Here is a 22,640-nt window from a genome sequence, read left to right on the forward strand (position 1 = left end):
TTTGCTTGTCAGGAGTGCAAGGTGGAGGAGGGGGAGATGTGAGGATGATTACAGTACACTCTTCCTCTGATCTGATTCATCACTAACTGTCTCTCCTGCAAAGGGTGAACTTATTATCCCTGTCTCAACTTCCACCGTGGAGCCAGCTGCTCTCCATGCTTCCCAATTAACCCCAGGCACCCGTCAAACGCTCCAATTAAGGCCTCCTCCTCCTCCTCCTCCTCCTCCCTTCTCCTCACGAATTTATTTGCCGGCCCAGCTCTGGTTGAGATGCTTGAGCGTGCCGTGGTGAGTGAGTGAGCCGACAAGCGCTGAGCGTGTTTGTTTAGGAGCTGTCCTAAGCAATGGCGTTACGGCTTCCAGATTTATTCGAGGCGGGGATGCTAACAGCTGAAACAAGTAAATACACCCAGATGTTTGGCCTCCTCACAATCACGTCGGCAGGCCTGAGGGGGCTGCATGTCTAATGACAGTCTCGTTCCTCGCTCTCGATGCCGGGAATTTTCAGGGGGCCATTTTGTGACTGTGCTCTTCGGAGTTTATGGGAAGTTTTGTGTGTCGGAACACGTGCACAGCACTGCAAGGTTTATGGCCTCTCATATCGGTTTTGGTGTAATAGTGTAGTGGTTTAATACTCCGACTTTTCAATGAGTTTCTTCCCAACTTCTTTCACAAATATTCAGCTGTGATGCACTGCTTTCTGATGAGCAACAGTGTGTATGTGTAGTAGTGTTCCTGTAGGTGGGATACAGGTTTGGCAGCTCAAATCCTCTGAGACTGCCTCTGTGAGTGTGTGTGGAGTCTACGAGCCGTGCAGTGCGGAGGGATGGGGGGGCTGTGTGGCTGATATGAAAGTGAAGGGAGAGAGTTGTCTCCCTACGCTTGCTGTGGGGGAGAGCCGTCAGGGAGCGGGAAGTCTCTGGGACTCCCTCTGAGCTTCAGCTGTGTTTGATCTCGCACCTCGGCTGCACAGCACTTCATATTACTCTATAGAAAAACGCACTCACCTGCTGCCAACCCTCCAACACACAGACTCACACTTCACACAGAGGAGACTCTTAACTCGTGTGCTCCACTTACAGTCCAGTGCGAGGTTCAGTGGCTCAACAACTCAGAGAGGGAAACAGCAGCTGCGAAGAAATACACTAAAGTATGAGTCGATCTGTTATTGTGTGGATTAATGACTTACTTTAGTACTTTAATCCCATTTTAAACAGGCCAAAAACCCACATATGTATATGTGGCTTCAGTCTGCAGTAGGAAAGAAAATTCTGTCATTTAACCCCATGATGCTTGATATCTGATCGGCAGCAATGTAAACATGACACGTGGGTGGACATGCTTATTTAACTTCCTTTTTCAGTGAACTCAATGACACTCACGGTGCGCTCACACTGTAGCAAACGTAGCCTCTGTGCAGCCTTGCCTTTACCAGGTATGGTTACATACTGTAAGCCCAGATTCAGAGGAATTGACAGAGCAGGGAATAAAATAGCAGTGCTTTTGTGAATTGATAAAAACATTAAAAACGTGCCAACAGTCCAAAAAAGTTTTGAATGATATAAAACAGCTGCAAATCTTGGAGGATGTGGAGCCAGCCATTTGGCGTGTTTGGCATTTTTTCCTGGGCTGGAAAACATACTCAGCTCTGAATAATCAGTAATTTGACAAAGCTAATGTGATTCCGTGTCCTGACGGTTGTGCGTACTCCCATCCGTCACTGACATGTTGTGTTAAGCGCTGATAAAGCTTTTATTTTAAGGTGTTTTTCATACCACGCGCTGGAAGATGAGCGGAATGCCATGATATGACAGAATCGTCCATTTCTTCATCTGTGGAATGTGTGACCCGTTGCTACCCTTTTGGATCGGTTCCATTCACACAGGAAGTCTAGCATTAAAGCAACGCTCTTCATTTTCTCTTTCCTCACCCCCCCCCGCCTTCTTCTTCTTCTCTCTCTGCATTCCTCTGACTGACTGTGGCACATTTCAGGACAGCTTCATTCAGCATTCCCTTACATCCAGATTTGTTTGCTCCTCCCGCCTTATTTTTTTCAAGTCTCCCTCTGTTTAGGTCCGGCTTTATCATGTGAGAGCCAAACACCAAGACAACTTCATCTCATCCAATTTTCACCCCGTTTAATTCGGTTTAAATGGCATGGCTGCGAGGGCCAGGACGGGAATTAATAAGAGCCAATAAAGCTCGCCGCTGGGGCATCGAGGCCAGTCTTTAAGTAAACATTATGACTTCTTGAGGGGGGATTCAGGGGCAGCACTTGATGAATTGTGGCGGAGCTTGGGAAGGGCTAATTTCTCACTTAGCCGCCCTGATGGGGCTAGCTAATAGGCCTTTGCTTTGCCTGGCTGATTGTCTGCTGGCTTTATTATTGTGCATTATCGCGCTGCCCCCTGGCTGTTTTTAGTGTTCGGCCCCGGAGACGCCAGAGCCCGTCATTAATCACATGGCGGCACTGACTCATTCCGCTCCAACACTTATTCCAATGACACAGTGGAATGGAGGAAAAGAGAGGGAGACGGAGAAGGAGTATGAACCAAATAAGTAAGGAGGACGACTGAACTGAGGGAGGAAAGGAACTGCAAGCCTAAGTGGGCAGGACAGTTTGACGATAACTGTGTAACCTGTAGCTGTACGGCCTCCGGATCATGCCCAGTTACCTCAAATAACTCTTTGTTATATACTTCAGTCCAAGGATAAGAGGACTGTGTTCTTCAGTCCCCTGGGCTGAAGAACACAGTCGAAGACCTTCTGTCAAAGCTATACCTGCTGCCACTACATTTACACAATACCATCTATCTGCTTGATCCTTCTGTAAGCGCACGTGTGAGGAGGGAGAGAGAGGTGTGTGTGTGTGTGTGTGAGGTTTTCATCAGTACAGGAATTTCTCTCCCTCTGCTCATTCCCTCCCTCGGGTCCCCCCCCCCCCGTCTCTTATTTATGTTCTGCACACAGTGATTGCTCTTGCATACTGAAAGGCAAACACAGCAGCTGATGCATCTACTGCCGTGCACACCGTCAGACAACAGTCTCAAGACACCGTGAAAACATTTCCCCTCTCTCTCTCTCTCTCTCTCTCTCTCTCCTCGTGCCATGTTCACACACCCGTTCACACGCTCACACATGCGTTACATAGGAAGTGTGCTCTCAAGCAACGCAGCCCACTGCGCACTGTTTTTGCTGCGAGAGCACGGCGAAGGGGTTGTTGTCGCTCTCTGGTTGAGGCACCGTACAGAGCGCCTTCTAAAGCCTTGTATGAAGAATGCCTCCACAAACACTGAAGTGTTTTTACTGCAGTTGAGAGGCCCACTGACAGGATACAGATCCCATTCTCCTGCGCTTTATTGTATCTGCCATGTGCAGGGGCCACTTGGATGGAAAACTTAGCTGCAAGTAGGAAGTAATTATTTTAAAAAATTGAATTTCAAGTCTTCAGAAATAAAGTTCAACAACAACTTTTGCATGTAGAATCTGGATCTTTATGCTATTTTGCTGAAGTAATTGGTTGCATTGTTCGCTTTGGCCTTCAGTAAATGGCTGAACAAGCATCTTTTCCTTCTTCTCAAGAATCAGGAGAAGTGTCTGGAGGCATGGAGAAAAAAAAAAACAACATTGCAATAACTGGGCCACCACAGCAACAAAGCTGCCTGCATTATCCATTGTCTCAGTTGTGACATCCCCACTTGCCCTGAAACAAGTGGTTTATGAACAAATGCAAAGTCAAAATATATAAATAAACAAGCTAATAAGCAGGGGGCTGTGGGGAAAAGGAGCAAGACTTCCATTGTGGCGCGAGCTTTATTTGGCCCTTATCTACTGGGTAGCGAGCGCAAAAGAGGCATCGTGTAAGCATTATGATTACATCGTGTGGGTTTGTTACCCAGGAATGTAAGATGCACTCAGCTCATTCTGCTGTGCAGCACACAGGGTCCCTTACCAGCCCTCCAAAGCATCTTAAGTGGAGAGGTCTGAGGGACCAAGACGCATGCAAGGATAATCTTATTAGCTGCGCTGAAAGCTACTGATGGGCTGTGTTGTTGCACTGTTTGTCCTTGGAATAATAAAAAAAAGGGTCCTCATCTGAACAGGCTTTTCATTTTTAAATGTAGTGTGGTGCACTTGGAATAGCAGTCCTTTTTGTTTGCTGAGGTTATTAATATTAAAAAAGGAGGAAAGGAATTATTATATCACTTATTATTTTTTCAAGCAGCATTCATGTAACAATCTACATATTCAAATCACAAGCCAATAACTAATACAGTTAAAAATACAGTTATCAATTATTGTTTACAAGTTTGCTAGGTCTGTCCCAATAGCAGTTCACTGCTGTGCAGAGCTGACAGTTGCAGTGAATCTCATCCTGAAAAAAAGTCAGGTTACTGTGTAACTTTGTACTTTACACATTAATAAACTCACAATATTATTGTTACTGTGAATTTTGGCTACTACCAGAAAAAACAATATATTGTTTTAGTCAGCAGCACACTGTGCTAGTCGCAAGCTAGCCACTAGCTACTAAGTTAAAAGCAGAGCTAGCTAGCTACTAGCAGAGTGTTTGGCTACTACCAAGCAAAATCTGTAGCTGTTGTAGCTAGCTAGCTAACAATGGTATTGTGATAGTAAGTAGTTAGCTTACCAGCTGCTTACTACCTACTTTTGTCATATTTTCCTATATTTCCATTTTGTTGTCCTGATAGTAGCTATATAGCTAGCAATAACATTAATAATATTGTAATATATGAAAATGTGATATTTGATAGCTAGCTACTATCATTGAAATTTGACAATTATAGCAGCTAGCTAGCTAGTTACAAGTTAAGAATTTGTTTATTGGTGTAAAAAGTTGCACTTATTGTACAGCACTAAACTAGTTTGCTTGGGCATATCTGGGTTTTCATGTGTGTGTGTGTGTGCGTGTGTGTGGCAGGGTGTGACTAATTCTTGCTAAATGGTCTTTACTTGAGGGGCTGGTCCCCATCAGCTGTAGGCCAGACTTAGTGCCATCTGGGCACAATGTTAGGTTTCTCTGCTGAATGGGAGCCTCAGCCACCAAATCCCAAATCCCCCTCTTTCCCCTTTGCCTTCTAGGGCCAAGGGCAAGCCATCAAGTGCAGTGATCATACACAACATGGAAACCTAAGTATATGTGGTTTATTGAAAGAGCTATTGAGTTTGGGAACAACTCCTCAGCAGGGATTTGAGCCCATGACTGATACTCTAACCACCAACGAGCGTCTTTCATCCCCTACACACTGACCTCCTCTCAAACACATGCAGCACATAGTGAGCACATTATGTTTTATTGCAGGATTCGGCTTATTCTGCTGAAGGGCTCTGACTCCTCCTCCTCTTTGGCCCCTCCGTGTTTCAGTTATTCCAGCTGTGATGGAGCCCTTAATATTGTTGGCATAGCTGCAAAATGTGCAAAACACACAAGAAAACATGTGCAGGCATGCAGGGGCACAGTGAGGTGCACACAGATGCATGCAATCGTGAACAGACACACACACACACACACACACACACACACACACACACACACACACTTAAGTCTCACGCTCCTCTCTTTCTCCATTCATTTTCCCCCTTATCCCACTTTTGCTCACAATCTCCCTCAATCGTCTCCATCTCCCATCTCTCCCCTCCCCTCTAACTCGCTGTGCTGCGGTGCGTTTGTGCAGTGTTGATAAGCCTAAGATAGCAGATCTCGGTGGTCGCTGATGTAATGATGATGAATGCTGCGGTGCTGCCAGTCTCCCCCTCAGGGGGTCCTCGACACTGAACAGTCACCCTAATGAAATGAACACAAATACAGTACCCCGTCTGTGAGGGGGTGGTGGCCAAATCTAAAAAGACACTTCAAGAGTTCATATATAAATGTCCCACAGTTTCTAAGAGTGTATGTGTATGTGTTTGCGTGAACATTTGCAAATGCAGTGAAATCAGAGGTGCACCTCAAGCAGTTTATTAAAATTAATCTTGCCTTAAATAACAGAAAGCAGTGATTTTTTTTTGATAGAACTCATCTAAGCCTGCATGAAGAAAGGAAAACTGTTTTTCTCTATCAAAGGCAAAAGTTTATTTTAGCGTTTCACTTTGATGTGTACAATTTGCAGATGACTTTCAACTCTGTGCCTTTGTCACCAAGGCGTATAATTTATGTTAAATTGATTTGCTTAATGTGCTTATAAAACAAGATTTTTTTTCTGAGGGAACAGTCTGAATTGTGGTATTTTAAACCTGTTTAATCGCCTCCCTTTCTGTGTGGAAGGATTACAGTTGAACACAAATAAAGATACACCCCATTTTTGTCTCTCCTCTAATTGAGTGTAGGACAGACATTTATAAAGGAAAGCCATTAATATGAAATTACATTTAAAACATTTATACAGGGTTAACAACAGCATCCAGTGCCTACGAGTAATTTGTTCAGCAACACACTGCTGATGCAGAGTTAGTAAAAATCAGACCGCCCTTACCAGAAAAAAAGTAGTGGCCTCCAAAGAGGTGAGTGGTTATACATACCAACGCTCCCATCAGTTGCATCCCAAACTGAAGACAAGCAACCATATATGTATGTCGTTTAAGAGCCATTTGTCTGATAGAGTCCATGATCTGTGAGGTGGAATAGTTGTACCTGTCTAGCAAAGGGCCAAAAAGCAAACCAAAATCCTCCAACTCAAAACAAACTAATTCTGTAGCAAACTCTGTCTTTCATGTAATAGTTTGTTGAGATAGATAGAGGTGTCTTTGTGTTGGTACATTTCTGGGAGTTTTTGGACTCTTATGTAGGCAAAAATGGGCAACATGAAAAAGCAGAGACGGGAACATCTGCAGGATTGGGTGTGGGCGTCCAGGTCAGAGGGATTATGGGTGAAAAGGTCTTGCTTTTAATTGCTGCTTTGGAACTGTGGCCTGCCTTGTGAAACACAAAAGGCCCGTCAGACACGCTTCAGTGGCTCGGACTTGTGAATATTTGCCCGACCAGTGGAATGCCCTGCTTTCTCCACACCCCCCAAATTCAAACCCCAATCCTGACCCTCATATTTACTGCACTTTCAGCTCTTTTCAGTCTCACCTGGGGGCGTTAAGTAGACGCACATACTTGTACGCACACAAAGCGTGTTTGGGAGTTATGCAGTAACAGCTGTAAAGCAGGTTCTCACCTTGCCTCCCCCCCTTTTGCTGCTTTTACTCCAGTTCAATCATTATAATGATGTAATGACAGAACTTTTCTCTCATCGTGCTCTCGTTTGCGTGTCAGTGAAGTGACTGAGTGGCACCTGTGATCAGTCATCATGATTCAGATGTATATGTATCAGACTTCTACACATGCAGCAGTGATTTGAGATGATATCTGTACAAGTAGGACAGAAACGTCTTTGGTTGGAGATGATGACTACACATGTATTCATGTGGGAGTGATTAGAGGACAAGCTCTTGTTTAATTCTGTTTTGATTGGTAGGGGAGTAATTGCATTGTGTTTTTTTTCCTTCTCCTTCTCTCTATATTTTTTTTTCTAAAGCCAGCAATTGCTTACAGATGTTGTTGTCGGGTCAGAATGGATGACAGACTGGTTTTTCAGGGGGTTGGGAAAAAAACAAACAAAGCGCATAGTGTTTGTCTGAAGTTTACCCCTCACCACTTCCCCCTTTGCCTTGCCTTCCTTGGGGAGTTAGTAAAAATCACCCCCTCTCTCCTTCCTCCTCCTCCCCCCTTTCCCCTCCTTCTTCTAGGTTCAGCAGCACTATACTCTTTTTTTGCATTATAGCTGACTTTGTATCCGTGCATGTTTATAAAGCGGAGGGCGATTAAACAGTACAGCCGGGTAATTCGCTGGTCTTTATTGTAAAGAAAACGTGGGTGAGACTAAATATTTCCATGATTCATGGAGTCTAACTAAAGACCTTGTATCGGACCAAATGAAGCTGTCCTGTACTTTGTGTAAATGAGTGGTTGTGGTGCATCACCATGTTGTCTCCAGACCTCCCTGACCTAGATAGAGTTGAGCTTGTAGACGGCCTCTGAGGTGCTGAACTGAGCAGCATGTCTGCTAGACTGTTGGCTGAACCCCTTTTAAACCCACAGACAGTATTAACTTGAACCACCTTTATTCTTTGAAAGAAAAATTGCCCGGCACCATGATATTCCCAAAAGGGCCTTCAAACAACCCTTGTTTTTTCAGGACTGTGAATGTTTCTCTCTCTGTGGTATCCCCTTAAGGTTTCTGCTTTCTCTCTGGAAAGACTGCTAGAGCAGGATTATCAGTATATCCACAAGCTGCCTTTACTTCTATTCTGAGATATAAAACCTACTCAGGATGTCCTGCCTGTTTATGGAGGGTTTTTTTCTGATAAGAAGTCAGAAGTTCAGTGTGACATAGTTGAAAAAATAAGGTGAGCCACATTCTGGTTTTTGGATATTTAACCACGGTTAGCGTGGAAAGAGATCAGCCCCCCTGACAGGCAGATCAGAGCCCAGCAGGTTTGAGTTAAAATAAATCAGGGTGAGCTGGTGGATTGACCCGTGGTCTGCTCTGGGCATCATGAAAAGGGAGGATTGGATCTGAAGTTTTCCTCACAAGGTTCACAGTGCTGAAGTCTTTTCTTCAAGCTCTCTATTGATAAAGTGTTTAACAGACCAGAGATACATAAAAGAACATAATAAATGAAACTAGTGATTTACGTGGTTCTACTCCCTCTCTAAATAGTTTGTACTGAAGACTTTTGTCTTGTTTGTTTTGAAGACTTGTTTAGCGTGTCTTATAGCGTGTCTGTTTTATGTTTTTATGTACTTGTCTAACCTTGGCTTAGAAATCATCAAGCAACCAACTGTCATGATGATCTCCTAGATATACACTCTTTTATGTAACCCAGTCCTCAGTGTCACCTGATGTGGTGGTCAGGGGATGGGCACAGGAAGTGCTGAAGAGCTTCAGCCATTGTTTGCTGTCTCATTCATTAGTTTACAAGAGGTTAGAGTTATCAAAGGTAAATCTTCCTTCTTCTTTTCACCAGTTGTCCCGTCTCCATGAGGTTTTGAGGAATGAGCAATCGCCATGGAAACCCAGTCCCATGCCAGAACAGCAGCTGAGAAGAAGAAGAAGGTGGAGAACATCATGGCTACCAAGGGCTCGTCAGCGCGCAGTGACATCAGTGAGAAGGCAGTGGCCTCCAGCACCACGTCCAACGGTATGTGTCACCTCTTGTTCTGATCTAAGCCATGTTTGGGACAATGGTCTATTAGTTAGCTCAGTTGTTGATTAATAACAGTGTCATGCCACCATACTAGAGGTATGGCTTACTCAACAAGTTGAGTAAGCCCTGGGTCCATTGATTCTTTGTGGCTATGTTCTCATTATTTAATGATGAAGTTGACCAACTCACAAAAACACGATTAAAAGATTTAGACACGCACAGATTCTCGCACATGACTGCTTCCTTTTTCTCAGCTCTCATGGTTCACAGTGAGCGCTCTCTGGCATGTTTACATAGCAATGTCTTTGACACATGCTATTAAAAGCGGGGCATAGCTTGCAGTTCATTAAGTTTGTCGTCATTCGGCCTTTTATTCTCAATACTGAGGCTGGAATGAGAAATATTAGATGGCAATATTTTTTTTTCACTGAAAGCCTTGGAGCTCCGAGCTAAAGTCATAACAACAGCAGAGTTGAGATCACTGCGGCCTAAGCTGCAGCTGTGCTCATTAGCACTGAGAGGATTTAGGAAGTTTTGGGTTTGGCCTGATAGAGTGTTTTCTGATGTCAGATGTGATCAATCCAAGTGTGAATGGGAGAGAAACAGTCCAGGAGTATGGGTATGGTTGCTATGATTCGTTCTCCATATGGGAGTTATCACAGGAAGTGGGTAAGGTAATGCATCCTGAAACATCTTGGGAACACTCTCACTCTTACTCATTCCCAGATGGCCAGCACTGTTTTATTCATTAAAGTTTGTTGTGGAAAAAGCATAGCTGTAATTTGGCTCCATGATTGTGGATTTTTCTTAGTAATGTGCTGGTAATTACAGCTCTGAAGGTTTATCTTGAAAACCTTTATAAGGAGTCTACGCTGACTCAGCCACGTCAGAGCTTTAAGCAACTCCCTGAAATACAGTAGTCTCATAATTCACTTGACGAGGGGAGGGATGATACTTATCTGCAGAGAAAGGTCCCTTTTAGATCCCAATCTCTTTCTCTCTTGGAATCATAAGATAGCTTACACATTCTTTGTGTGGTTATAATTACAGCACATTCCCAATTCGCCCCCAGAACTCATAACCTCTTATCAGGTGTAACCCTACACTTGCCTCAACTTTAACCCTCGTAGCCCCTGCCCCGCTGCCTCCATCCAAACAAAAGGTAATTGTGAGCAGCTGTGGAACCCCGGCGACTGGTTCTTCTTAACAAGGCCCGGTAATATATTTCCAGCGGCCCCTGATCTCAGCACAGTGGAAACCCTGTAGTGATCCATGGCGATAGCGTGCTGTAAGTTGTGAAAAGTGGAAAATAATTAGTAAGGACAGGTGGAGTGGATGTGGTGGATTGTAATCTCTGCACTAAAAAATAGAGCCTTTTCCCATTGATCTGATCAGAACTATTCCCGAACTGTTTCATCCTCCTCCTCCTCTGCTCAGCCTCTTGTCCCTAAGTTAGTTTTGTCCAAGCTGTATGGGCCAGCCAGAGTAATTATTAGGTCCTGGTAGAGCGTTCCCACATGGTTGGCTAAATGGTGGCTTCATCCTGTGTGCCATTCATCTCTGTGCCCCCTCCTCTTGCAGTGACAGCTCAAAAGAGCCGACTGTGCCACAACAATGCTGTGATTGGTGCTCTTTAGGAGGGGGTTTGGAGAGAGGTGGGGGGGGGGGGGAAGAGGGTGGTGGTGGTGGGGGGGTTAGGTTCTCCCCTCCAGTCCTCATCATGCAGCAGGCAGGTGGACCACAAAGTCCCCTGATTCTTTTGTTGGGTGCTGCTCGTAAAAAAAAAAGGAAAAAAGATGTCCATGCTCCTTGGCTGAATAAATCCTGTCGTCATGGGATAATTTGCTAATAAAAAAAGAAAGAAGAAAAACATTGTGGACCAAAAAGACTAGTTATTTGCATGGAAGATATGTTGAAGAGTTAAAGTTTTAAAAAGTATTTGGGGTAAATAAAAGGGCAGGAATTGAACTGGGAGGAGAAGGTCTTCTGTAAATCATGTTATAGAGGAGGTGAGTTTAATGGTCATGCTTAAAAGGGCAAGAGAAACAAGTTAAGCCTTAAAGGTCAACAAATGTAAGGCTTTCATGTAGGTTACCAGAGAAATCCCTAAGCAAATGGAGAGCGTGGCTAAAGTGTTTAAAGAAGAAGAAGAAGCTCTTGACTAAACTGAAGAAAAAAATCTTCTGATGGGCAGAGAATGATACAGGGGGAGAGGAGAGGAGGGGGAGAGATAGAGGAAGAGTGAGGGGCCACCTTCTTTTTAGGCAGCCATTTAAATGATCAAGAGTAAATAGAGGGGAATGTCATCTGACAGAAATAAAGTTCCCGTTAACAGCGGGGATGGAAAGTAATTTACAGATACGCTGTCCCCGCCATCTTTGTGCCTCCCAGATAAGGTTTCATTTCAGAAACGGATAGGAGACATTTTCACTTACGGGCCCCCATTCTGGGACACCTGTGATAACAGCTTGTGGACCCCTAATTGAAAATGGGTTTCAAAATGGATTTTCACTTTTCTTCCCTCCCTCCCTCATGACTAACCCCCACCCCTCCACCCCCCACCCCCTTTCCACCTCCATCCCCGCCAACACCCAGCCTTTTTTCCCTCAGTGTTCCCTTGTCGTTGGCAGAGGGAGGCAATATTGGAAGGACAGGGAGGGAGAAGGGAGGGAGGCTTGTGGGGGTGAAATAGAGCGTTGGGAGCGGATCATCCCTCAGCCCGTGTCACAGCTATGACAGCTGCATGATCCGTCTTATTAATGAAATCATTGATCACTTGATGGGACTCATAATCAACTGTTTCTCCACTGTGTCCTGCCCATCTCCTCCTCCTCCTCCTCCTCCCTCCTCATGCTGCCACCTCTGTTTTACACTTCCCACAAAAGATGAACCATATAATCGAAGTAATTTATAATTAATACAAGAAAAATGAAAAAGAACACCCCAAAATTGCTCTATTTTCTTTTTTCACAAGTCATATTTTAAGAAATGTTTTTGGATCATAGGAGCTCAAAGGTGATCTGTGTCATCTTATTTGTGTTGTATGCATTTCATGGGGACCGGAGAAGGAAAGCAGGGGCCCCTCCGTGTTACTCTGGTTTGAGCTCTGCCTGTGGGGGCTAATGAGAGAGAACTGATGGAGGGATAAGGGACCTCATGGGAGCTCTGGCTGGCCCATGGGTCAAACAGCACAATGGAGGAGGCGTTATAGAGCCTGACACACAACCCCACACAGGAAAACAGGCTTTTAGTGTCAAAAGACTGCTGCACGGTACATACATAATACATGAAAACTTATTATGTCACAACAAAAACATAGAATAAGATGCAAATTTAACACAATATGGCTGTTTTCTGAGAAGCTACCTGTAGACTGAGTAAAATCACATAGTGAATGTGCTGCCTTCACTGGTGAGCCATAGCCATTTCATGCACCTCTGCACTGAAGGCAATTTCCTGCAGCAGCAGGGGGACGGACTTTGGCAGAGCCACCTTTCGGGGGCCTGAGGCGCAGGATTAGCTTAGCCTCGCTGCTACTCAGGGCGGAGGGGAACCTCTGCTGCCCAGCCCACTGCAGCCCTGCCTGGCCTCTCTCGTCTGGCACACTTCCGTCTGCTCAGATCTGCCTGCTGGGGCCCTGCTGCTCCTACTCTGCTGGAAGATGCATATAAGCTGCCACTGCCTCAAGACTTCTATGGAGATGTGGCCAGAGTTTAGCTCTACTGGAATTGTGTGTGTGTGTCTCTCTTTTGCTCTTCTGTATGTAATTCTTGGCAATTGACATGGTACCCCGGTGACGTTTAGTCATAGATTTTTAATTCTAATATGTTGTGAAAGGTCCTGCCGACCATCACAATGGCTCCTTATAAGGAACCTGAGGTCATTTTCACTGACATGCTGGGAACCTGAAAGGCATGGAGTCACAGGTCAGCCGGGTCAGAGACGAGTCTCTAAAGCAATGACCAGCCTCCTAAAGACAAATTTGCTTGTCCTGTGAGCTCATCGACCTGCTCCTTTGGAGAGAGTGAGAGAGAGAGGGAGAGGCTCGGGGGTGAGCATGGACCTCATAAACTCATAAACTGATGTAGTGGGGAAACAGTAGTTGAGTATTTTACCATTATGTCCATTTGTTGGTAGGCATTAGTGGCCTCTTTCCTGCTAGGAGGAACAAAGCTTGAGTGTCCAGACCCTGCCAGGAGGATTTATTGTGGTGTGTTCTTCACTGCGTCAGGGTTAGGGTTAGGGTTTTTGTTGCCACTGGATTTCTTGCCTCCTTACTGAATAGGACTTAGATGATGAGGTCGCAACCAGGGGGTTTACTACCAGTGTCAATCTGTGTATGAAAGATTGACATATGCATGGAGAAGGACAGGTAGTGAGCTCTGGATCTTCTTTTGGATTTGATGATGGAGATGTTTAATATGAATATTGTTATTAAAGGTTTCTTCTTATATAGGTTGATATCCTGTTTATGTGATGTCAGAATTTTTTTACGGTTGGCTCATTTTTCTGCTCACTGCTCTAAACTCACTGGATTCAATCAAGACATGCTTTCAGATTTGAGAGAGCAAAAGGCCCTATACCCCCTAATCTCTTTCCCCTGACCTCCACACCCCCTGGGCCTTGACTCTCACCCCTCTCCCTGAACCCCTCCTCCCCTTTCACAGCCCAACTCTCTCCCTTGCAGTGCGAAAGAGGAGCTAGGATCAAAGGCCATAAACCATGGCAGTGATTTCTGGTGATTGATTAGAAGCAGAGGTTGAGAAGCAACTCTCCCCTCCGTTCTTCCCACCCTCCGGTGCTGTGCACGTATTCTCCCAGGGCTCTCGTAAATAGCTCAGGCTTTAAGTGTGAAAAGAGTTGCCACGATTGGCAGACAGAGCCTAGAAACACATCCGTGCCGAAGCGGCTTGGCTAGTTCTTCTGCCTCTTCTTCCTGGATGGCAGGGGGGTGTCAGTTGATAAGAACCATTTGTTGTCTTGCCTGGATCTGGGGAGGGACAGTGTAATCCCCTCGCCCTGGTCTGTTCACAGAGCTTGAGGAAAAGAGCAAAGGAGAGGAGGAGGAATTGATTTTCAGAGCGAGGGCATGCGGAGAATTGAACTCAGATGTGTAGCAGAGACAGGGTTTGAAAGAAACATTCTACTTGCGGGGAAACTAATGTCTGTAGCTTACAGCAGAGGTGCCGTGCAATTTGAACTTGAGCAAGTCCTTCTAATGTTAATCAATTGCATAGTTGTCTTTCACCATTCTCTCCCCCGCTCTCTCCTCCTCCCTTCTGTCCCGGGCACAGCTCACCCCGGAGGCCTCTTGACAAGCAAGTGGTCCTGTAAAGGCGTTTTAATGGGCCATGGCCGTTCAGTGGCATTGAGATTAATGCTTGAATTAAATCTTGCACATGCACGGAGACACATATGCACTTGCTTTTCTCTCTCAGTCTCACCTGGAGCTGCGAGTCTAATGATGTTCGGAGTGTGGGCCTTGCAGCGACAGCTCCAGTCCAGGGTGAGATGTGTCTCATGTCAGACTTTGCGCCAGACAGACTCCAATAAGAAGAAGGAGGGGTTGGTGGTGGGGTGGGGTGGGTGTTCTTCATCACAGCTGGAGTGAAGCCAGAAACTGAAAGTGCAATTCTCTGATGGTTTTGTTTTTCCTCTGTGGTATTTACAAAGTGATTGAGCGCATTTTTGAGTGTCATGGAGTATCTCATTACTCTCTTAAAAGCTTTTTATCCATCCACATGCTTTAAGATATATATACACACACACACACTGCACACTGTACAGACGCAGACATGCATGCCTGCCTCACTTTCCCCATTGACACCACACTGTACACACACATACTTGGTGCAGCTGGAGGATGGGCCATCATTATTAACTGTTTGGCGACCTCATGACTTCATCATCGGTGCTGTCAGAGGCGGCCCACATTATGTCTCTGCTCGGCTCAATGGGCTCTTTGTTCTGGCTTGGCTCTGGAGCAGCTCAGCATGGGGCTGCATGAGTCCAACAGTCCCACCGCGGCTCAAAGGGGGAGGGAGGTGGATGGATATAGGGAGGCAGTGGATGGAGGCAGAGAGAGAGAGAGAGGGAGGGCAAATGTGCGGGAAAAGAGATGAAGGGAGATGGAGGGAGATTGAGGAGATTTGGGAAAGACATGGGAACTGGGAAAGAAGGAATGAGATACAGCAGGTGGGATGTGGAGATGAAGTGCCTGCAGGTGAATCCCAAAGTATCCCTGAAGCATCCAAGTCTTTCACTTGATTGAATTTTAAACACCAGATTATGAAGGTAAGTGTCAGTGGCCATCCTTGTGCCGAATATGGGATTAATACAAAAACTAATACAGAGATTAGAGGAGGAGGCGAGAGCAGAATGGGAGAGAAAGATTCACCAGTGGGAGTGACAGGAGAGGTCATACATGAGGGGAGGTTATTACGGAGATGGGGGCAGCAACAGGAGGGGAAAAAAGAGAATGAACAGAGTGTTGAAACAGGACATATGACAGGGACAACCAAGGAATGAACAAGGTTAAGAAAATGGAATTAGAAGTAGAAACCTGTTTTGAATTAAAATGTGCCCCGATTGTTTGCACGAACTGGCTCCAGCCATTGCTACCTTGGCAGTGCGTGGCTTTTCCAACAATGGGCAAAGAGATAAGGCGTGAGTGGAGCTGGAGTGGGCGGGGGACGGTTAGACAGACAGCTAGCAAATAGCAGTAGATAGCACCCTCTTGTTGCTCAAAGCAGCTGCACCTTAAATATGCATTGGTTAGTTATATAACCACGGTATGAACAAGGAAATTGTCTAAACAGTCTTTTACACCAGGCTGTAGACATGTATCAGTTGCTTTAAGAGTTTGACTTGAAATAACTACTCCTTCTGTAACAATAAATAAAGAAGTTCCAACTGGTTGATCCACCTTGTGGCTTATAAGACAATTGTACCAGCACTTGTCCAATATATTGTGCAGACCTGCAGCTTTCACCCTGTTGCACTGTCCATTGCATTACATCTAATCACACACAAAGTCTTGTGCTTTTTCATTTCCTCACTCACCTCCAACCTTTAGCCCCCTCCCAGCAGACAGTAGTTAAGTCTGTTTGGCCAACATGGCAGATCCTCTAATCTGTGGAGCTTTCCCTGCCAGCCTCAGATGCTGTAATGAAGTGGTCCACATCTTGAGGGGGGTAGAGGGGCAACAACTTTCCCTGTTTATCACACACTGGGCTTGTTTAAAGCCTGATCGTCAACTGGCATTGATGATAGGATATTGGAAATGATGATTGACATGTTTATAACGGATTCTTTGTGACGTAAAGTAAAATGGAAACTGAGCTAATGTTATTTTAGATAATTAATGTGTCAAGTTATGAGTTGATTCAAAGGTAATTTTGACACAGGTGACTTAATGTGTGCACAGAACAGCCCCTTATTGTGGGAACTGAGTGAAGGAATCAGTTGAGTTGTGTTATTTTTATGGCATTTGGCTTGTAGTTTGGAATTCTGATTGTCATGCTCTCTGGTTTAAAAAAAGGCCCTTATGTCCAAATGTGACGGGTTAGGAACTGTAAGCATTACCAGCTGCAGCATCAAAGCTCCAGGCATGCTGTTCATTTAACCCAGATCCGTCACACTCATGTGTAGCCCCTGATTCAACCTGAAATGTAGACATTCAGCAGAATGCATTAGACTGAGACTAATGTAGATTTATAGCGGTGAATTAACTCCCAACACCTCTCTACCTGTGATATGTCAAAGATCGCTGACTGTTTTTGAATATATTTGGCCAAGTTGCTGTTGGCACTGATGTAGGTTCACTGTTCACAGCTGGCTTTAATGGCCAGTTTCAAGTCATTAGTTTATTCTGTGTCAGTTAGCAGAATTGAGACAACTAAACAGTGATTGTAAAAACGGGTTAGAAACAACAGAGTGCAGGACATAAACGTTTTCATGTTTTAAAGGTAGAAACAGACCAGTCCCACCTGCTGATAATGAGAGCCTATTTCCTCTCTGCAGTTGTGCTATCTACATACTCTTTAGCCGTTATAGTGTGTTAAACTTTTTGGCCCACATATATGCAATGTAAGGCCTTGGTCACATCCAGCTCTTTGATGTTGTTTTGTCTGAAATGGTTTTCATGCGTGACTCTTGCAAATGTCTCACCACTGTTTACCGAGCGGCCTCGCAGGTGTGAGAACTGATCAGCAGCAACAGAGCCGGCAGTGAATTAGACAGACAGATCTGAACATCCACAGGCTTAATCACCATGGAAGAGACAGAGGGAGAGAGAGAGAGAGAGAGAGAGAGTGAAAGAGTCCACTCTGGACTTCAGCAGTCATTGATAAAGTGCTTAGCAGCAGGAAAATTAATGAATCCGGCCTGACTGGTAGAGGGGGGTTTTGCAGTGGAATGGGAGGAAGAGGAGAAGGGGGGTAATCCTGTTCCAGCTAAATGGCTGATCCCTCTCATTCCTTAGATATCAAATGTCAAAAGTTAAATTAGCCTGCTAGCCTCCGATACGAGTTAACATGCTTTTAAACGGGGCGAGGGGCGGTGATTCCTGCCTCCCCTGGGATGGCGGGCAGGTGGCTTTGAAGTGTCTAATTATCCAACTCCTAGTAAGTGCTGGCAAACTATCTTAATGGGGGGCTATATGTCTCAATGCAGTGTGCTCACAAATGCACTGAAATGCGTGAATCCCAAAGTGTGAGTGTGTGTTTTGGTTTGGGAAAAAAATGGGCATGAAGTTTGAACTTGGAGAAAGAGCTTTATGATATCATTCTTTACTGAAAGGTGGGAAATGTCCACAGTGGCATTTGGATCACATTTGATGTGCTTGAAATTACTGTATTATTTTTTCTATTTTATCCTAAATATTGGCTCTGCGATTCTTTGCTTTGGCTGGATATCCATTTCTCTTGGCAAGCAGTTCCTAATCTGAGTGCCACAGACTTGGTCCGGATCACTCTAGTGTCAGAAGTGGGATTCCAGTGCTGAGGCCCAGTGGAAAGCTGGTCCACTCTGGTCTGGCGGGCAGTGTGCCCAGATTCACCCTAGAAGAGCCACTGTCCCACACAAACCTAATTCTGCCCTTGGCTGCCCTTGCACACAATCACTTTATATTGTTGCAGTGGATGTTATAAATGACTAACAGGTTACAGCTCGTGACCGCAGCACACTATCTGAACCAATGCTAATACAGTCTATAAGCCAATCAGAGTACTAAATGGCATCTTTTTGCTTTGAAGCCTTGATCAAATGCATCTCTTAGTGTTTGATTCCTCAAAGAAAGCAGGCCAAGGTGCCCTTTGAGTGAAAAACCTTAAAAGCTATAACTATCCATGGTCAAAAGCGCATCAGTGTGCATTTTAGAGGCAGGGCTTTCAGCTCTCTCACTGCTATACTCATTGCTCCCTCACAATGTGGCCCTGATGAAACGGTAGTGGGGTTTCGGGCAGCTCTATGGTGGGCCTGTGCCCCTAATGGGTGAATAAGGGGTAGCTCAGGGCAGGCGGAGGCTTGGCACTACACAACCCTGCTGTGAGGCTGATTTGAGGTGTGTGCAGGAAGAGGAGGAAGGAGCCAAGCAGGCTTTGATTTGCCCCTCCCCACCCCCAGGGCCTGGAGGCTGGGATGGCGAGATGCTGAGCTCTGGGTGCGTCCCCGCAGACCCCCAGCGGCAGAGAGAGAACAGGCTGCGACTGCGGGGATGTGGAGTTGGGGAGTGGGGGGCGGGAGCATACGCTGCTGAGAGCCAAATTGAGATGTGGGAGTCGTCAAATTTGCCTAGATGAATATTGAAGAGGGCATTCGCGGGCGCTGTGTGGGAAATCAGTAGCTGACAATAGACAGCTAACCAAGAGAGGGAACATCCTGACCTCGCGCTGCAATTCTTGCAAACATCAGTCACACATTGATGGTTAGATAATGTACCTCGATGGACTCGCTCTGCAGATCTGCAGAGACAGAATCAAACATGAGCACAAAGTGCGAGGGAGTGAACTTTTTTATTTGCAGAAGTTCTCTGGGGCTCCAACAGATGTTTTTGACTGGGTTTTGCTAACTACAGATATCAGAATAATGACCTTATTCTGCCTTCTGACATTTAGTTGTCAGAAAGTTTCTCGAAAGTTGCAAATAGAGGACGCTCCATTAGGACTTGATAACCTTCACATAATGCAAATCTGTTGTATGGAGCCTTTTTGTGGCAAGGAGAAGTTGATCAGAAAAATACCTCACACAATTGCAGTAATCCCCTGTGCTGTTGTTGTTGGCTTGGTAGAGTTTGAGCGGTCCCTCTCTCTCACTGTCTCTCTCTCTCTCTTCAGCCTGCGCTAATCGTGAATGATTCCCTCTGTCTTTAGCGCCAATGCCAGGGCCGGTGAATCAGGTACATAAGCCTAAGCCTCTTGGAGAGGTGCTCTTATTAAACTCTAGCCAGCTGCTGGAATTTTTCTTCCCCCTCTCATTGTTAATTGGGGAGTCTTGAGTCCTTCCCGGGAGTTGATTTGCAAGAGAAAGAGAAAAAAAGGGAGCAAGAGATTATTGCACAGGAGGAGAGGAGCTTTGAAGAAGTGTTTTGTGATTTCACCGTATATCCTCCACTCTTCTCCTCCTTGTTCACCCTCCTATGTGCTCCCCAGCCAAAACCTGTTTGTGCCACTGACAACAGTGCTTTGAGAAGTTAGAAGGTGGAATACAGCCTTATGTCTGGCTTTGGCTCAGAGGTACAACACCTCCTCTGATTTTTAGGCTTTGAGAAAACAAGGGGGGTGAAGAATTGCCGTGTGCAATGGCCCCTTTGTGCGCACCCTGAAACATGCATGTCCCAGCTTTGGAGTGTTCAGGCTGGAAGGCAAATGAGATGCTTCAGAGTCAAGGACAGATTGGCATGTGGAGGATCAACAATCCTTCTTCTTAACCTCTGCCTCTAGAAAATGCCTTCAGAAACAACAAGCCAAAGGTTTTTGTTTCTCTTTCCATTTCATTGAATTGGCTAGGCATCCTTAACTTTAGCCCCCCTCCCTTGTCCTGGTGCCCAACACTCAGAGCTGTACTGGCCCCACTCCATATCTCATTATCTCTTTCACAATTTCATTTTGTCATTGCATGCACACTCTCTTTTCTAGCACCACATTAAAGGCCATGCATTGGATTTTCGCGAAAGGTATTTGAACTAGAATCTTACAATAGAGACCACGGACAAGGGGAAAAAGGGAGAAACCTGGGCTTTAGGATTTAATGAGTGGCTTGCTGGGGGTGAAAGAAGGATAGAAACCAAGTGAGTGAGTGCAATAGAGGAGTGCATTTGTAGAGGGTCAGAGAGGGGAGGAAGAATGCAGGAATGGAGCACCAGGTACCATTATAGTGGCAGAGAAAGCTCCTGAAATACTAGAGCTGGGGCGTGTGCTCTGATCAGGACGGCAGTGAGCACAATTACCTTCTTTTCAAATCCTTCAGTGACACTGCGGGAGGAAGGAGGACTTTGAAACTTGAAAGGCAGGAGCTCGCTTTCAACCTCAAACGCAAGCAGGAAAGGGCTCTGAAATTTGTTCAGTGCTCCCCATCCACCATTAGCTTGTTTCTTCCTCTCGCCTCCAGGCATTTAAGCGCTTTTTGAAAAGATGTTAAGAAATTCAATCACCATAGAGGGAGAGAGGGAGAGAGGGAGAGAGGGAGAGGGAGAGCGGGATAGTTCTTTTTTTCTGTTTTTTTTGAGAGGCATGCTTTCCTCTGGTCCACAGAGAACCGGCCTGCTGCTTTTGTGTTGGGCTGAATAGACCTGCAAACTGGTAGAGGACTAGATGCAGCAACCATGGGAAAAGAGAGGGAAATAAAAGAGGAATGAAAAATGAGGGAGGGAAAAAGGGAAAAAGGTCTGCTGGGCTGGATGGTCAGAGTTATAGAAGTGTTGCAAGGTTGAACTTTTCAAAGTTGCATGTGTTTACCTGCGTCTGCTCTGTCTTCATTAGCCCCATTTTTTGACAGATGCTCAACATGTTATAAGGATAAAGAAAGTTTCCAGCAGCAGGCAGAGGCTGCACAGACGGAAAAACCCGACCTGAGACTCTCTTTCTGCTGAGGAGTCAATTGACCTTTGTGCTGTAGAGTGTTTGTTTAACCATTTAAGGTTCTATGAACTGAAGTAATGAAGCCCCTTTAGGTGGTGTATGGTAGAATGATGAACCTCCTTCTGGGTTTGCCAGGGTGACTGGTGGGGGATGGTGGGGTTGTGACAGTGCTGTGATTGAACTATTAGTCGCTTGACCTCCCTTGGTGGAGAGGCACATCTGAATAGCACCAAGAAAGAAAGGGAAAAAGGACCAATAAGATGGAGGGAGGGAGCTGACAGGACAAATTATAAATAGAGAACAAATGTAGTATATTTTTTTAAAGTAAGCAGTAGTGTAGTTTTTCATAACTTTAAGCTACACTATCCAATAGTGATGAAGTTTTATAAAACATCAAATATATGTATGAAAGCAAGAAAACGAGCTCATAAATATGTAGACAGTTTTTACTTTCCCAGATGTAATGCTAGATGTTCTGGATGTGAAAGAGCAGAGAGTACACAGTGGGAGCCGGTGCTACACACAGCTACATGCTCTACCCTTAGCAGTGCTTGCTTCCTGCATAGTTTACAGTCTCCACATCCTCAATCCATGTCAGGAGATGAACCCAATTCTGAAATCCCTTTATGTTAATATTGCGCTTTGCAAGCGCAGACCTATTAATCCAGCTTTAACCGTATAAGTTGCATTATTCCCTTAATAAGATCACTGGCTGTGCAGTATAGGATTAAATTCTTATATCATAACTGACACTGTCATTTCCTGCGGATGAGAGCGACTTGCCTCTCTGGCTGTCAGTTCCGCGTTAGGAATTCTTGAATCTGCTGCCAGCTCTGTGCAAGGGCACGGCTATCCCCAACGCAGGTAATGGATGTGGGAGAGTATGGGAATTAAAGTGGGACCCTCGGGTTGCTTCTCTTTCTCCGTCTTTTAACCTCCCTTTCTGATCACTTCCCTTCTTGTGTGGAGTGCCGCAGCACTATGGCGGCTTTCTCCAGTGCTAACACAAGACCTCTGTGAGAACCCACGTTCTCAGTTGTCATTGGAGTGCACTGATGACCAGCATCCTCAATAGTGTAATCCTAATGGCACATAACCAGGGCTGAACCTGGAGAACAGAAAAACAGTGGCTCGGGGCAAGAAGTAAAGATAATGATCCTAAAAGCAAATATTTTCATCCATCTAGATGTATTTAGTCTTTGTTGACACAAGCATTTATTCTCAGATTAAGCAAAGTACACCTGGAGAAAACAGATGACTGGAGCTTCTTGTGGTAAAGGCAGAAATGCCAAATAAATGCAGTTTCCCAGATGGCCACTTGGTTGTGAGTCAGTCATTAATGCAGTTTGG

At 45.2% G+C, this 22,640-nt stretch overlaps 1 protein-coding gene across 2 annotated transcripts in view; it reads left to right on the top strand.

The window, feature by feature from the left end:
* gli3 (GLI family zinc finger 3) overlaps positions 1-22,640 on the top strand; it is an 84,274-nt gene that overhangs the window by 7,416 nt on the left and 54,218 nt on the right. Inside the window, exon 2 of one of the 2 annotated variants that reach the window (XM_028433213.1) lies at positions 9,034-9,207. In XM_028433213.1, coding sequence (XP_028289014.1) covers positions 9,075-9,207 — 133 coding nt within the window. In that variant the 5' untranslated portion in view covers positions 9,034-9,074. Of the gene's footprint in view, positions 1-9,033; positions 9,208-22,640 lie in introns of those variants that run through there. The other variant, XM_028433214.1, reaches the window with a different exon arrangement.

The sequence above is a fragment of the Parambassis ranga genome, chromosome 20, assembly GCF_900634625.1.
Source record: "Parambassis ranga chromosome 20, fParRan2.1, whole genome shotgun sequence".
NCBI classification, from domain to species: domain Eukaryota; kingdom Metazoa; phylum Chordata; class Actinopteri; family Ambassidae; genus Parambassis; species Parambassis ranga.